A 16775-nucleotide genomic window follows, 5' to 3' on the forward strand; every position below is an offset into this window, starting at 1 on the left:
GGGTGTTGTGTGGATGGCAGGGGGAAGCCACAGGGCCAGCAGCCTGCTGGAGGTGCCAGGGATGTCTGTACACTCTGGAGCTGTGGGACACAGGGAGAGGCAGCAGCTCATGGCTGCATTTCTGGTCTGTGCTTTGCTTTCCACACACAGCCCTTGCTCAACTCAGGAGCTGTTCATCTGGCAGCATGCTGGTGACGTTTCCAGGTGGTATTTGTTCTTACTGGTGTTTTCCTAACAGCATTCCTGCTGGTCACAGGCAGCAGGGCCTCTCCCTATCATCCATCTGCTGCCCTGGGGCAGCACCAGTGCCTAAGCAGTGCTTGTCTAGAATCTCCTGAAAAACCGTGCCCCTTATGCAATGGCGCTGTTGGAGGACTTGCCATGTGTTTTCCTTCTGTCCCACCATCTGTATCTTTTGTCTGCTGAGGCTCTTTTGCATCCAGGACTGTCCTTTCATCCCGTGTCTGCACAGTGCCCAGCACAGCAGGGACCTGGCTCCTGTGGCCAGGGTTCCTGGGCACTGCTGATAAAAAAGGTTAATGTTTGCAAAGTGTGGCTTAAAATTTTCCACTGTTCTCCTCAACTGCCATAATGATCTCATCCTGCATTGCCATGGGATACACTGTGTGCTCGCATCTTTTGGAGCACAGCTTGGGAAGGACCTCAGTCAAGAAAACAGACAAGATTCTGGTGTTTTGGGCAATTTTCAAACTTTGCTGTTGGTACTTAACAGCTGAAGCAGCAGGAGAAATAGGCAATTTCCTGCCATATGCTACAAAAATACTCCTATCTTTCAGTAGGCCCTAGCAGAGAAGTTTCCCTGGGAATAACCAATAAAACTGTGGTTTTTATCTTGCTGCCATCTTGAGCTCTGACATCCTGGCACTGGGGAGAAATCTGGTTTCCCTCATGGCAGAGATGTGGTGCCCACAGCTGGAGCAGGGATGGAGCTCTTCCCTCTCGTGCAGGTCATCACTCTTTGCTCAGCCACTCGGCGCAGCAGGAGGCTGGAGCCTGGCTGCTGCAGTAGATGTGGTGTTCTGCTCCCCTGGCAGCAAGGAGGGACCAGAGGAGGAGAACATGGGCAGGGACAGGGCCATGTACACAGCTCTGCTTTGCTCTGCACGTTGGCCAAGGATTAACTGTAGCCAGGTGCTGCAGGAAAGGGGAAAGTCTCAACTTCAGCACAGTTTGAAAGAGCTGCAGGAGGAGAACAAAGCTTGTAAGATCAGGACTGTTGTGTATGGAATGTGAGTGTGCAAACACTGCTGGTGCTGGGGTGAGGGGTCCTGCCTGTCCTCAGCACCGTGGGGGCTCGGGTGCTGGGCTGGAACCTCCAGCCAGGTTTCTCTGAAGTGCCCTTTAACTGTTTTCTCTGTATTCCTGTGACTTAGGTTAGACTGTATAGACACTAAATTAAGGCTGATATTTATAGCCATTCCTGCTGTGTGATGTTGATGCCTTCATGAGTCACAGGCTCAGCCTCTCGCTCCCACCCCGGGCTGAGGAGGGTGTGGGTGACCATCACTGTCTCCCTCTGGGGACCTCTTGTGCCTTCACTCCTGTGTGCACAGAAATCATCCAGGGATTGATGCAGCTTTTCCCGATAGCCAGGCCTGCTTCCCTGGCTCTCCAAGGCTAGGATGAGACAGAGTGTGCTCTTTAGCAGTGCTTCAGGTGTCCTGGAAACTTCTGCCTGTATATCCAGGAACTTGAGCACCTTAGGTGGGGTTGCTCCCAACTGCCTCCCCGAATGAAGTTTCTGAAGTGAGCAATTCCAGGCCAGAGGAAGAAGTGCAGTGCTTCAGGTGTTTGCAGTTGCAGTCCATGGACCTGCTAGAGGCATCCAGCAGCCCCCAGAGTAAAGTAGCACCTGTTACCATTCCACTGTGGTAACCTGCAGATCAGCTTCCTGCCAGAGGCTCCCCTGAGGTCAGGAAGGCTGCAAATGCCCTGGGTCCTGCTGGCCAGAGGGAGCAGGTCCTGGGCGTGTGGTAGGTTTTAAAGGGTGGGATGGGGGAGCTTCCACTGTGGCCCAGCAGACTTGAGGGTAGCTGAGATGTCACTGGTGTCTCGTGCCCTTGGTTCCTCCTGAGCATGGAGCCAGCAAGACCTGGAAGGAGCTTTCTGCAGCAGCCACCTCTGTCCAAGGCACCCCATCTACTCCCCTTGGGGGACAAAGGACTGTGGTCCTAGGGCTGGGATCCTGAGGCACTGATGTGCTGCTTCAGTGACAATGGACCCTCCTCCTCTCTGTGTGGTGCTTTTTTCAGTGTAATGAGGAGGAGGCACCTCTGTTTCCACTGCATAAATGAAGCTTGTGTCATGTCCTTGTCGTCGCTGGTGATGCTTCCAGGGGGCAGGGAGGGGTGTCTGGCATGTGGCTGCCCTTTGGCACACACAGCCTAAGCTAGTTGGATGCTCCAAAATTGTCTTCATTTACTAGTCATGATAACATGCCTTCAGCAAATTCCTTCTCTAACCCTTCTCACAATTACCTGTGTTGTTGGGGCTTCCTGTGCAAACAGTCCTGTGACCTTGCAGGGTAGCACATGGTGTTTAGGAAGCTCATCCACATGGCCATCTGATAGTAGGGAGAGAGAAGCAGGCTAGGGTGGACACTGAAGCCAGGATGACTGGCCAGATGGGACACAGTTCCACAGGCTGAGGAAATCTGAGCTGGCTGCAGTGAAGCTGCTGGAATTTCCATGGTGATCAGTGTCGTCCAGTTGAGCTCTGGATCTCCAGCCTTTTGGATGCTCCATCCTGCATACAAGCAAACATGTGGGAATGGGGCTCTGTGGGAGGGGGCAGCTGCTTCTGCTCCAGCTGGGTGATGTGGGCTGGGTGCTGCTGGCACTGTGTCCTTCAGCATTCCCAGGGAGCTGTCTCGGTACCAGTGTCACGTGTGGTGCTGATGTCTGTGTGACTCCTTGGCTGATTGGTACCTCAGGGGAAAATTGTCTGTATCACAAGGATGACTCTGGATCCCTGGAGCACTGGATTGGATGAAAAGGAAACATGAGAAGGTGCATCTTCAGTTATAAAACCCAAAACAAATATGCCTGAATTTTTCATGTAATCCAAATAATCTTGCTCTGTGTTACTCGCCTACGGAGTCCTACAGGATAAAAGGTCTAACAATTCCTAGCAGAGTGGTATTTTCCTCTCAGAGGATGTAGAAATGGTGCTCAAAACTTTCTATGATCTGGTGATGTTTTGTAGTCATGTGGCTTTTAAAGAAGCTCCAGTTTCTTTCCAAAGTCATATCATATCGAGCCAAATTCAACATAGAAGCAATAAGGTTTTATTAAGTGCTCAGAGGAGAAATTTTCAGTGTTTCTGAGGAGAAAACACTCAAACACATGCATTTATCCTGCCCTCCATTGTCCTGGTGGGCTGTGAGAAGCTGGGGCTGTGAGGGCTGATGAGGGGAGCCGGGCTGGAGCTGGTGCTGTGTGGAGTGTGGCAGATCCTGCCATACCCAGACCTCTTTTCTAGGCAGTGCTTAGTCACTGACCTTCACCCCTTGGCTTACTTTCTGTGCATTTCAGACGGGCCTTTGTAGGCTGTGAAGCATTTCCCAGAGCAGTGTCAGTTCCAGGAGGAGCTCAGGTCTGTAGTGTCCCAGGAAGAGCAAGCACAGAGTCCCTCCTGCCTGGCTCTGGTACTGCTTCTTCCTCCTCTTTCTGCTGGTTTGGGTTGTGGAAAGCAGAGAGCCCTGTGGTAAAGCAGTGAGGGGTATGGGAATTCTCCTGTAAGCTGGAAGAGTGCACAAGCTTTGTGTGTTGCCTTTTGTGTGTGTCAATAAACATAAACTCTAGAGGAAAATGGAATAGAAATAGAAAGTGTGAGAACAGCTGCAGTAAAAGTCTTTCTGTACATGGGTCATCTCCTTGCTTAAGGTTTTCTTCCTGCATCCAGGCCTAAAAATACCTTCTCTCAGGCCAAGAACTGTTGTAGCTACTCAGTAGATCTGTGCTAGGGAAGGAGTCCCCCTTGGCGAGGTGCAGCTCTTGTGGAACCAGGCAGTGTGCCAGAGAGTGCTTGGAAGTGCACAACAGGCAGAAGGAAATGGCTAAAACCCATCCCCAGCTGGAGAATTGTCTCCCTGGGGGAAGCATCCAGGAGACACAAAGAGCATGAATTTGCAGAGAACAGCCCCTGAAGCTGTGCTGCTGCCCTGCACCCATTGCCAGGAGCTGCATTTGCTTAGGATGGATTGAAGTTAGTTTTGTTATCTTTATGGTCTCCTTTCACTCTCCTGATTTCCAGGAGTGCTGCCCGGTTTTACCAGGCAGAGTGGGATGTCCCAGCACTGGGGGGATGGCTGGGGCAGTAGGAAGCCATGAAGGGCTGGTCAGTGAAGCTGACATCTGGCAGACCATGCTCAGGAAGGGCCTGGTGAGCAGAACGTGCATTCCTTGGGAAATGTCCCTCTCTATGGGTCAGGCTGTGGCTTGCAGGGTGGGTTCCTCATTTCTGCTTGCCCTACCACACACAGGTGTTTCTAACTTCATTTTTTACTTCTTTCTCTCAAGCGGATCGTTGTAAAGAAGTGCAGCAGATCCGAGAGCAGCATCCAAACAAAATCCCGGTAAGTGATTGTTCTCACTCTTCTGTGTCAGACTTTGTTCTCAGGGACCCCTTTGTGCTCCTGGGTGTCCTCCAGGAGCTTGCAAAACTTGGAATCAACACAGGATGGTCCCCATGAGCCTCCGGTGCTTTGTGTGTGCTCAAGAGCAGATGTGTTCTCTGCAGCACAAAGGACAGTCTGGCTCTGAAACTCCAGGGGACTGATTTGATCTCAAATCTATTTCCAAGCTAGTGCAGCAGGAGAAAACTCTGAAATGGCTTTTTTTTTTTTTTTTTGGTTGTAGTAGCTACCTGATTTTTCCTGGATAACCTGGTAAGGATTTCTCTCTGCCATGAAAAAGATGTGTGGGCTGATCTTTGCTGCATTGAAAGCACAGAGTCTGTCTTAGGATCATTCATACCTGTTCTGTGCTTTCCCAGCACCTGTAGTTGACAGGCACAGGTGAGACACCATGAACTTGCAGTTCTTCCTGCCCATGTCACACCTGATACTCTGAGTTGCTCTTGGGCTGTGAGTGTGCTTTTGAGTTCCTACCTGAGTATTTGCTTCTCTTCCTGAGAAGATGGAGAACTTAGAAGAACATCCCACCCCTGGAAGTGTTCATGACCAGGTTGGACAGGTCTAGTGGAAAGTGTCCCTGCTCATCTTTAAGGTCCATTTCAACCCAAACCATTCCATGATTCGATGAAATTATGTACTTAGGGCTTGCTCAACTTACTATTTTCAATATCACAGCTTCTATGACCAAAAAGACAGGATCCTAGTTCAGCTCCCTCTCAGCATTGGATGAACATTAACCTTGTCTTAAAATTGTAGACTATCAGTATTTGGCCTTCAAGACTGAACATCTTAAACTTCTTTTGGCTCATCTTAGTCCACTCCTACCTCACTCTTATTTTGTTTTTAGCACACTGTCTTCTAGCTAGAAGAATTCTTTCCCCTCCTCTTCTCCCACCACCACTGTGGTGTTCACATGTTTCCAGCTCAGCAGAGCAGGGCCTGCCCCTCAGAGCACCCTGGCTACCAGTACTCCAGGTCATCAATACATTGATTTTGCTTTTAACATGGTTTTAATGGCATTAGGCTGGTTCTGCATTTCTCCAGAGTTGTGGCAGAGCTAATTGCAGGCTCTGGCAGTAAGGCCAGGCTAGAAATAAGGTGTACATAAAATGCATACATGTGCATGTATCAAGTGCCTGCACACAAATGTGTGTTGTTTGGGGAATGGACAGAAGGAGCCAGAGCTGTGCATCCACAGTCAGAGTTTTATGGCATTACTGAGACATGGTGGGAGAGCTCCCATGGCTGGAGTGCTCTTTGTGTTGGGATCAACACCGCAGTGCCAGTTTTGCTGGAGGGATAAAAAGAATGAGGAGGTGAGAAGGGTCATGAAGGCGTTGTGGGATCCAGCCATGTTTGTGTCACTGCTGTCTCTAAAGGCCTGGTCCCTATTAGATCCCAACACCAGTTTGGTGCTGTCTCTCTTCTCTCCCAAGGCAGAGCTCCTGCAGGTTTCAGTGCTGGGCAGTGATTAGAGCCTCCTGCAGGAGTGTGGTGTGGGCACTGTTTTGGGTCCAAGCACTGCAGGCTCATCGGCTTTAGGAAGGTCTTGTTCACCTGTGAAGGACAGGAGCTGTGTTTTCCAGCTGATTGGCTTCCCTGGAGAGGTGCTTGGAATTAGCAGAGGGGTTTGAGCCCAGAGCCCAGGGGCATTAGGGAGAGATCCAAGGTTGCACCCTTACTGCTGACAGAAGCCACAGCAAAGCTGTGCAGCACCTGCTGCCCTCCTGCATCTCCAGTTTCCAGCTGGAGTCCTTGGGCTTTTGGAGGGGGAGTCCCCTTTTGCTTTGGAGGGGGCCAGGAGGATTTGCAGAGGGCATGGCCTGGCTGTGTGCCCAGGCAAGAGCATGTCTCTCCTCTTGGCATGAGTGTACTTGCAGGGAAAGCTGAGGAAGGGACTGACGTGGAGTTCTTTGCTTGTGTTTCAAGGGAAGTCACAACCCAGGATGCCCCACTGGCACATAATAAGGACATAGGCAGGAGCCAGGTCCCCTGTCCACCTCATGTCAGGGGCTCCTTTGCTGTCTCTGCCTTTCCCAGAGCTGCCTGCTGTGGTAGAAAAGTGCTGCTCTGACTGAGAAGGTGAGATGGTTGTGTTGGCAGTAGGTGCTGCTGACGCTCAGCTCTGTGGGGAAGAAGTCTCCAGCTGCTCCTCGCAGGGCAGCTCCTCCTTGGGCACTCAGAGCAACCAGAGAACTTCCAGCCTTTTCACTGGAACCCCCATCCACAGCCTCAATACATGTTATCAAAATCATCTTCTGTTGGAGGACAGGGAGCCTATGCCCCCCAGCACTGTCCCTGCCTTCTCTTAGCCCTAGGGATCTTTCAGGAGATGCCTGAACCCCAGAGAATCTGAAAGTGCAGGGGAACGGCTTGTCCTGGGCAGCACTGGGGGCAAACCATTTCCCAAAGCCCTGCAATGCTAAATTCAGGCAGGTCTGGTGAGCCATGGGCTGTAGAGGGGAGTGAAGGCAGGGCCACCCCTCGTGCTGGTAGGGAGGGCTGAGGGGGTATTTGGGCTGTGCAGAGACAGTTCTCTTGGGTTCATCTGAGCACCCACAGAGGATCATGGAAAGGCAATGGCAGGTGGGAGATCCCACATAATGCCCTGCCCTGGCACAGTGGTGGATGGAAACCTAAATTATGGACTCAGAGGAAGGGACCCAGAACTTCTCTGGGTTCCTGGCTGTTCTGGGGAGTTGCAGATGTAGTGTCCAGCACTGACATGACTCAGGATGGATCAACACCAGAGCAGCTTTTTGGCTGAGAAGCTGTGTCTGTTGGTACTAAAGGACCTGCACCCTCCTCTGCCAGAGGGGAACAGGATGAGGCTGATGCAGTCTGTGCTCATGTGAGTGCTCTGTGTGTCTGTGTCCTGTGGCCATGGATGTCAGGGAGGTGTTTCATACACATATTTGAGCCTCTGTGCCGACTGGGAGTACATTCCCAGCCTCACTCCTGGTTAGACCTTGCCTCTGTTGACCACCACACCTGGCCATATTCCCTACCAAACTCCCTTTCAATTTCTCCAGACTGTCCCCAGAACAAAGGTTTGTTCCCTTTGCAACGGGACCAGGACTTTAGGCTCTGCCCTGAGTGTCTCCCATCCCCACCCATGCCCACCCATGATTTCTGCAGAGATCTGTGGTGGGTTCCCTCTGCAAGAGCAGGTGTCCCACACTGAGGAACCCCCTGGCTCAAGGCAGCAGCTTGGAAGAGGATCCAGGATGGGAGGTGGCTGTGTACACCCGCCCTGTGGCCTCAGGGGTGTAACTTTAGCATTTGATCATGCTTTTCCTTCCAGAGCTAGACAAGAACGTTTTGTCCATTGGCCACCTGTTCTCATAGCTGGGTTACCCAAATAGCAGCTCATGTGCTGGAAACAGAAACTCTTGGAGCTGTTCTATATAAGAAGCTCTGTGTCTGCTCAGGGCACAAGGCAGCTGCTGCTTGAAGAGCCAGGACAGCCATTGCATCTCATTCTAAAGGTTTTTCTTCTTGGGATGGAACTGGCTGGTAATGAGAGACACTAGCCTCTAGTCTTACTCTTGTGAGAATTGAGGCATCATCCAGGTGTGCAGGGCCCTCTCTGCAGGTAAAGGTGGACACACAAACAGCTGCTGTGTAGCTGCTCCTTTGTGCAAACCAAAAAGCTGAAGGGCCACTGTTGCCTGTGTGTTTCCCAGCACAGTTCTTGTATGTGGCTGTTGAGAGTGCTCAGCCCCTCAAGACTCTCCCCACAGCCAAAATACTCACCTGTCCTTGTAAGACTCAAGTTAAATGGAGTAGGATGGTTCTGCTCATCTTTTCCTGGCTGTGCCCTCCTTGGGAGGGCTGAAGGGCCATTAACAGGTTGGTGGAGGATGTCCCAATGCATGATTTAGTCTGTTGCAGAAAATGGTTCTTTAATCAGATCCTCCTTTGCTAAAGAGGCTGAAGGGGCAATACCTGGTGTTCTCTTGCTGCTTGCCCAGGCGTTGGGTTCCCCTTGGATGAGATTTGTCCAGGGTGGGCTCTGCAGAGGCCATTTTGGTGCAGAGCTCCCAGCAATGCCCCTCACACCCCTCCCTCCTCCGGGAACTGCCTGCAGCCCAGCCCTGCCACATCAGCCCCATGGCCTGGGGGGCTCCTCAGACATTCCCAGCTCACTGGTGACTCCACACTGTTCCAGCTGGGGTGTCTGATTGTCTCGGTTTTGGAAGACAGGTGTCTGCTATGGAGGGCAGGAACCTCTCTTGGAATAAAAATGTAGACTCCCTTCTTCCAAATTACTATAATTTTGAAATCAAGGGTCTCTCGGGCAGAGATCTGGGGATAGGAATAGCAGTTCTTTACCGGTGTGTGCAACAAGGCAAACAACAATAACTACAGCATTAACAACAAAACAGAACCAGGGACCCTGTGACAACCTTCTCAGCCAAGGCAGGAAGGGATGGAGGAGAGGCTTTGTTTCACAAACCCCCTCGGGCAGTCCCGGTGCTCCTTTGGGGCTCTGAGGAACACTCAGCTGGAACAGCAGGGATGAGCTGAGATCCCGGGCCGGTGGATGAGGTCTATCAGCAGCTCCACAGCAGTGGCTGGCACTGCCACATCTCAGCAGGACAGGGGGCATGAGGCTCACTGACAAAAAGGGAAGAAGCAGCAGCAGCTCCATCTGGGTGATGGTGAATTCCCTTCTCCAAAACCTCACAGCTCCCAGCAAAGTGTCCTTCTCTGAAGCTGAAGAAACCAGCCAAACTGTCCCCACCCTCCCTTTTTCCTGCCCCCCTTCCCCCCTGGCCCAGCCAAACTCTCTGTGTTTCTCAAGCACCCACTGACCCGCAGTCAGGTTTTCCCCACAACTAATGGGTAAAAATTCCACAGGTGAGCCAGAACTAAAAGAAGGACACCTAACCCCCAACACTGATCCACCTCTGGGGGAGGCTGGCAGGAATTCTGCTGCTGCTGCTGCTGCTGCTGCCAGAGGCTGATGTGTCAACGGGATCAAAGAAAAGGGAAATCTGTGTTCCTAGAGGTTCCCTGGTCCTTCTGGCTCCACAGAGCCATCTCCTGGGAATTCTTCTCTCTGCATGCTGCTCCATCCCTCTGCTGCCAGAACTGCCATTTGCAGTCTCTCTTGAGTATTTTTGGAAAGGACATGGGAAAATAAATTGTGGCAATTCCTTGCCTTATAGTGAAAAATAATGTTCAGTCTCAGGTGGGAGAGGATAATGGGCTGATGAGTATCCAAGAGTCTCCCTGTGGGGAAAACAACAGGTTGCTGGAGAGATGTGAGAGAGCATCACTGTAATGGGAACACATTAAGCTGTATATTCTTCACTTATTTTCGTTTTACTTAAAAGTACATTCCCTATTTTAACTGCCTGCCACTTTGTTTCTCAGAATACAAAAGGCACCTTTCCAGGCTGTCAGCAAACAGCTTCACAGAAAAAAAATCATTAATTATAATAGCAGGAAAATGGATCAGAAATCATCATTTAGCCATTTCAGAATGATGAAAGTAGGGATCTAGGGATGGTAAGAGTTTTTCTAAGCAAGACGCCTGGCAGAGGAGGATGGGCTGGGTTGTCCCTGTGGTGACACCATGCAAGAGTGCCTGGGAAGCTCAGCTGGGGTGGCCTGGGGTTTCTGATCCTTCTTGGAGGTGGTGTGTCTGTTAACATAAGGAGCAGGACTGGAGAAATCCAAGCACCTCTTTTCTGAAGGAATGCCCGAGTGGCTTCATTGAGACTTCAAAAAGCTGCTTGCTTGGGATAATACACAGCTGTTCCTGAGCAAAGGAATGCTGAATGGCAGCAGGAAGGAAGGGGAAAGGAAACTGCACCATGAGTTGTCTGTAGCTCAATCCAGCAAAACCAGTATTTTAACCTGATGTTAAGATACTTCACTCCTCTTCAGATGTCCTGTATGCCAGAGGACAAGAATCTGTATCAGTCCAGTGGTACCCATTGTTTCTCAGCCAGCCAGAGCACTTGGTGCATTGGTTCATTGTTTTAAACACTTTTCACTGCCTGGCACAGGTGACTGATGAAGAGCCACCTGCAGCCAGGTCACTGCTCATGTCCTTTTTTTGTTTTGTTTCCTTTGAGGGTGAAGCAAAGTGAGGCTTTACCTCAGCTTTTCTACCCATGCTGGTTGGATTTGTATTTGACCTTGGGACCAGTGTGTGGGGCACTATGAACATGACTAATCCTAGCCTTGACTTTCCCCCCAGGTCATCATCGAACGCTACAAAGGGGAGAAACAGCTGCCAGTGCTGGACAAGACCAAGTTCCTTGTCCCAGACCATGTCAACATGAGTGAATTGGTCAAAATAATCCGGTGAGTGGGGTGGTCTCAGCTGGCATGTTGAGAGCCTGTCCTCACCCACAGGCTCACTGCAGGGTGATGGGGTGAGGGGGAGGCAGGGGCAGCTGCTGAGGGCAGGGATGGGGATGGGGATGTGGCAGCTGCAGCATCCTGGTGTGTGGAACAGACTGTTGAGGGGGGCCAGGCGAGGGCAGGCTCTTAGCACCTTGTGAAGGGCTGGGGTCTCCCTCAAGGGAGCAATGAAGGGGTCCCATCCCCTCTTTTTATTCTTCAGCTCAGAGGGAAGAGGCCCCTCTGCTTTGCTCTTGCCAGCAGCACTTGGAGAAAAGGGGCTTTGAAGAATCCTTGGAGGCCTTGAAGCCTCAAGCAGCTCAGTTGGACTCAAGGATACCGTGTCCTAAGCGGTGGGAGGAGGTCCTGAGGAGGCCCTGGCTGTGCAGGCCTGCCCCAAGGGAGAACAGCATTGCTGGGGAGGTGGAACTGGCTATCAAGGCAACCACCCCAGGTGGGCTGACCCTGCCTCTCCTGCCCTTGCCCCCACAGGCGCCGCTTGCAGCTGAATCCCACCCAGGCGTTCTTCCTGCTGGTGAACCAGCACAGCATGGTCAGCGTGTCCACCCCCATCTCAGAGATCTACGAGCAGGAGAAGGACGAGGATGGCTTCCTCTACATGGTCTATGCTTCCCAGGAGACTTTTGGCTTCTGAGGGCTGCTGAGAGGTGGCATGTGGAGATAGATGAACTGTGGCACAGAGGCCCCTGGCCTCAGAAGACAACACAGCCAGAGGCTCACAAGAGGGGGGCTGTGCTGACCCCCTTCCCCTCCCTCCCTCCCTCCCTCCCCTGCCCGTCACCCTGTCACCAAAGAGGCTTGTGGCGCGTGTTGGACTCGCACAACCCTTCCCTCTGTGTAGGTCAGTCCCGCTCCCCCCAGGCGCCTGCCCAGGTGTGTGACCCCCCCACCTGGCCGTGCAGACCCCACACGGGCCTGGCCCCGTGTCCCCATGTCCCCGTGTCCCCGTGTCCCCACGCTGCTCTCGCTGTGCTGTGTGTGCTGTGCTGCTGCCAGACCCGCCAGGCCACCTCACCCCAGCACAGGGAGAGCCACCTCTCCCCCAGGCACTCATGAAGGGCAGGAGGTCTGCAGAAGCAGCTAACAGATATTACCATTGCTCCCAAGTTTTAATTGATTTTAATTACACCCATATCAGATTATTGGTGCTACTGAGTAGATGTAGGCGTCTCTATAGGACTGTGGATAATGTATATCCTTTGGATTTATTTTATTGGTTTGTTTGTTTGGGTTTGTTTGGTTTTTGGTTTTTTTTAGGGATAGATTGGAATGGGGAGAGGGGGAAAATTTCCTGTATTCTGTAGGTAAATAAATCAGGCTTCATTGCACTTTAAAGCATAGTAGATGTCAGAGTGGAAGTTTCTTTTAATTTATACAGGTTTGCCATCTATAGTGCTGCTCCTCTGTTGACAGTTGTACCTAGATTATCTTGTTTCTTTTGTTTTTTCCTAATAAAATTGATTTCCCTTCTCTCTGTCTCCCCATTGCATGCAATTTTTCAGTCTCAGTGTGTCAAGGAGTTCACTGAAGGAATATACTGATTTATATTTGCTGTGTTCCTGTCCCTGTTTCTCATGTATTATACCAAAAAAATGTATATGATAAAATCCCCCCCAGTTTAAGCTATACAAAGGTATATATACATATATATATATAAATATATATATAAAATAAACATAAATTCAAGTTGTGTCTTGTAGGAATGTTCTGTTCCCATCTCATTTGTCCGTGTTAATGTCTCTGGTACCTCAAGTGTGATGTGTGTTCCCCATGTTCACTGCTGTGTGTGTGTGTGTATCTGCCCAGGCTTCTGAGCTGGTCAGTCCAAGCTGTGGAAAAGCAGCTGGCTGGGACTGAGGGGGAAGATTGGCTTAGAGAACAGAGCACTGGATCGTGACACAGGAAACATGATTTTCCTTGCCCTACCTGTGGAGTCTTTTGTCCTTTGACTAAGTTTCCTCATCTAGGAACAAAAACTTGAGTTGGAGGCATTTGTAAGTTTGTTTTTAAGGGAAACTTTGAGCAGTGCAGGAAATTGTGGCTCATCCTGAGCACTCCATTAGATTTGTTCTCCAATCAAAGGCAGGTGGTCATTTGGCTGGTCTGTGTCTCCCTGCTCCTCAGCTCACTCTACTTTGCACCACGCAGCAGAGAAGGGTTTAGGTGCTGACAAAAGTTAGGGCTTGCCTGAGTTGCAGCTGACTCTTGTTTCTGTCCTACACCTGCAGGGAACCCAATCCAGGAAAGGAGCTAGTGTGAGGGACAGTTCCAAGAGTGCTGCAGGATGATGTTGGAAGCCAGCTGGAGCACAGCTCCTGGCAGAGTGTAGGTGAGAACAGCTGCCCTGCTGGTCCTGGCAGCTGGAGCAGATGTGGATGTTGCCCCTTGCACCAGCCTCATGCTATTTAAACTCCAGTCCCTGAGGGGAGACTCTCCCATCCACCTTCCTGTGGGATGGGTGCTGCAGGTGATGGGGCTGGGCCAGTGCCCCCAGGTCAGGAAGGTGGAAGGTGCTAAATGAGTAGCAGATGTGCTCCCAACAGCTCCATGCCTGTCCTGTGCTGGGACCCCAGGGCTGGAGGCAGCTCTGCAGGTGAGGTCTCCCCTGAGTGGGGCAGAGGGGCAGAATCCCTCCCACTCCTGCTGCCCACACTCTGGGATCAGCCCAGGACACGGAGGGGATTCTGGGTGCCAGCACACATGGCTAGGACAGGTCCACCTTCTCATCCACCAGCATCCCCAAGTCCTTCACTGGGTTGCACTTTTTGCTTCCCATGTGATATTGTCTTGGAGGTTTGACCACTTCCAGGATCTCTCCTCTTACTCTTTCTCAGGCAGTTCTTTGTTGTTCTCTGTTCTTCCGCTCTGTCCTTAGCTCCCAGTTGTTGCACTACATTAGGAACAGCGAAAGTACAACACAGACTCTCTAGCTTTGGTTGCAAATGAGAGCAAGTTTTATTCTTCCATATCTTCTTTTACAGACAGTTCTAAGAAGGTCCGAGAAGGTAAATCTCTCATTGGTCATTAAACCAACAAACCACCATCACTGGTCACTTAGGCGACACACAACACCTGCAAAGGTTGTTCTCCTTCTCTAGGGATTGTTTGGACTTCTCCTTATGATTTCTCAGGCCAGAGAGAGAACATTGTGTGACTTAGTTTCACACAAGCTCAAGCTAATGCCTGAAGCCCAAAAATCTCTTATTTGACCATTGTCAGTTCCCACACCCAGTGAGTTGTAAATAAAGGTAACAACTCAACCCTGGGGAGTCTCTCTCCGGGGGCACACAGCAGCCCTGCTCATTCTAACACAGTTGAGTTTATCTATTCAGCTGGGATCTGTATGGCCTGGCTTCTCACACCTGGAGGTTCTCATAGGTCTCTGAAGGGGAATGCTGCTGTCTTGTCCCCTCCTGTCTATGTGAGAGATGAAAGTGGGCCCTTTCCTTGTCCCTCCCACTCTGCTGTCCTTTCATGTCCTTTCATGTGCGACCTTCAGGAAGTGCTGTGTGTTTTTACATAACCAACTGCTTGGGCTTTCTGTGGGCTGAAGCCTCTGGGCATTGATTTAGGCATTGCTTGACTAGTGGATGATACACGTGCCAGACTGGCTACAAGCATTGACCAAAACTGATGGAGCCAGCCTGATCCAGAGCTGAGCCATGCAGCTTTTGTGGCACAGCTCTGATGCCAAACAATGGAACCTGCGGGGAAGGAGGAAGCCGAGGTTTCTCTGGGTACAGTGGAATGCAGGTGAGCCTGCACAAGGGTATATAGGGCAGAGCACTAGCAAGGAAAGATACAAATGCAATGCTGATCATTTCCCTCATGACAGAGGAGAGGGTGAAGACCTGAGGATGAGTTTGACAGTTTCAGAGGGCACTTTCAGTCCCCATCTGTCTCAGCACAGATCCTGATGCTGGTGTGTTCATCACCCACAGTGATGCTGTGCAAGAGCCTGGGGTGAATGTGCACTGCACTGGGGCTGTGCTGAAGAAAAAGCCACTTCCACATAGGTCCAAGATGGCAGAATACCTATTCCACTTGATATGGTAAAAACTATCCTAGCTGGCTGCCCAGCTTGTCAGCATACTCTTAAGTGAGCAGTCACACATAAAGGACATGTAAATCAAGGAAAACTGTCTGGGCAGATGTGGCAAATGGATTATACAGGACTGTTACCTTGAGACCATGGGTGTGGACATGATTTTCTGAGCCTGAGAGAGTAGGGGGAAAAGTTCCTGGGAACAGTTGAGCTCCTGACAGGATGAAACTCTCTCAGGCTCAGAAAATTATGTCCACACCATGGATGTGGATTTATCTGTGAAAGCTGGTTGCTGTATCTTGCACTGCACACCAAAGCTGATCCCCATCCAGCCATAGTGTCTTACTGTCCCCTCTGGACATCCAAGTTCAGTGGTCCTTTCCTTTGGACTCTTCACAGACCCCGCTGGACTGTCTTCTGGACAGTCTTGGGTACCCAGTCAATTGCCTGGTGCTGGCCAATGCCAAAGGGAGCTGGTCACCAAAACTGGATGAGGCACACCTCCAGCTCCTCTTGCCATGTGCCAGACCCAGACAGTGGAAGGATCCTGGACAGGTCCCCAGTTGCCAGGAAAATCCACAAATGCCACAGGTTTATGTCCAAAAAGGAGACAGAGGAGACCTTCAACTTTATTTGAATAAAGGGAGAGAGCCCATCAGGGCACACACCTGCAGGCTTTTCTCTCTCTCAAGGTTTCAGAGGGTGCAGCCTCCTTTTATCCTAACTCCTGGCTGCATGTTGCCCTCTTCCTTTGCCCATTGGCTAAGACACTAGGAAGGTACAGCCTTCCTGAACCACCTACCACATACTCCCCCTTTGAATCTGTCACTTCACCCCAAAGTTCAGAAGCTCAGGCTTATGCAGACCCATTTGTCTGTTTCAGGAGACAAGCTGTCTGGGGTCTCTAACAAACCTGCTGCCCAAGTTTAGTAGGCACATTAAGACCCATTGCAAAGACATTAACACCCATACCTTCACAAATCAAATTGTTTGTAAAGACATTATCTTTCCTCTCATCCTTTTGACCTTTTTCCCTTTTCCTCGTAAATGTGTTGAGCCTGTCATCAGTGGGAGTCCCTGCACCAGCCTAAGGTGACAACCTCCCACGGACATGGATTGCCTGTACACTCCCAGAACCTCTAACTGCCACCCCCACAAGAGGTTTCTGCACAGGAAAGAATTTCTTCCTCATGTTCAGGTGGAACTTCCTGCTGAAGGGTTTCTGCCCGTTTCCTCTTGTCCCATTGCTGGATAATGCTGCGCAGAGCCTGGCTCCAGCCTCTTGGCACCCCGTCTTTAGATATTCACCCAGCACAGCGACAGCAAATGCTTCTGCAGAACTTCTGGGGCAGCTTGGTCTGAGGAGAAAGGGCCCTACAAAAAGGAGGGCAAAGACATCATTGTCCTTCACACAAGGTGAAAGCCAGGCTGCCTCCAATGGGACACATCCCTCCACTCTCCCAACAGCAAAGCTTGCTGTGCAAGACAAAAATGCTGGGTGCTCCTCATCTCCCTAGCCCAGATTCCCTGTAAAATTGGCTTGCAGCATGGCTGAGGCTGTAGAAGGGAAAAGGATGGGACAGGTTACAGCAGGGAAAATGAGCAGATGCAGTTTGGCCTGGTTTGGAGGAAGCACAAGTAAGGCCTTAGGAGTAAACTCTTTATTGATTGAGCAAGGACATGAGATTTGCT

At 50.8% G+C, this 16775-nt stretch overlaps 2 protein-coding genes across 2 annotated transcripts in view; one reads left to right on the forward strand and one right to left on the reverse strand.

The window, feature by feature from the left end:
• The window catches only part of MAP1LC3A (microtubule associated protein 1 light chain 3 alpha), an 18527-nt gene extending 5790 nt beyond the window's left edge, over positions 1 to 12737 (forward strand). Inside the window, exons 2-4 of the mRNA XM_015647703.3 lie at positions 4542 to 4597; positions 10872 to 10978; positions 11510 to 12737. Coding sequence (XP_015503189.1) covers positions 4542 to 4597; positions 10872 to 10978; positions 11510 to 11672 — 326 coding nt within the window. The 3' untranslated portion in view covers positions 11673 to 12737. The remainder of the gene's footprint in view (positions 1 to 4541; positions 4598 to 10871; positions 10979 to 11509) is intronic.
• Positions 12738 to 16379: 3642 nt separating this feature from the next.
• FSIP2 (fibrous sheath interacting protein 2) overlaps positions 16380 to 16775 on the reverse strand; it is a 20120-nt gene continuing 19724 nt past the window's right edge. The window contains exon 4 of the mRNA XM_015647725.2: positions 16380 to 16457. Within this exon, the coding sequence (XP_015503211.2) occupies positions 16380 to 16457 (78 nt within the window). The remainder of the gene's footprint in view (positions 16458 to 16775) is intronic.

This window comes from Parus major, chromosome 20 (assembly GCF_001522545.3).
Source record: "Parus major isolate Abel chromosome 20, Parus_major1.1, whole genome shotgun sequence".
Classification (NCBI taxonomy): domain Eukaryota; kingdom Metazoa; phylum Chordata; class Aves; order Passeriformes; family Paridae; genus Parus; species Parus major.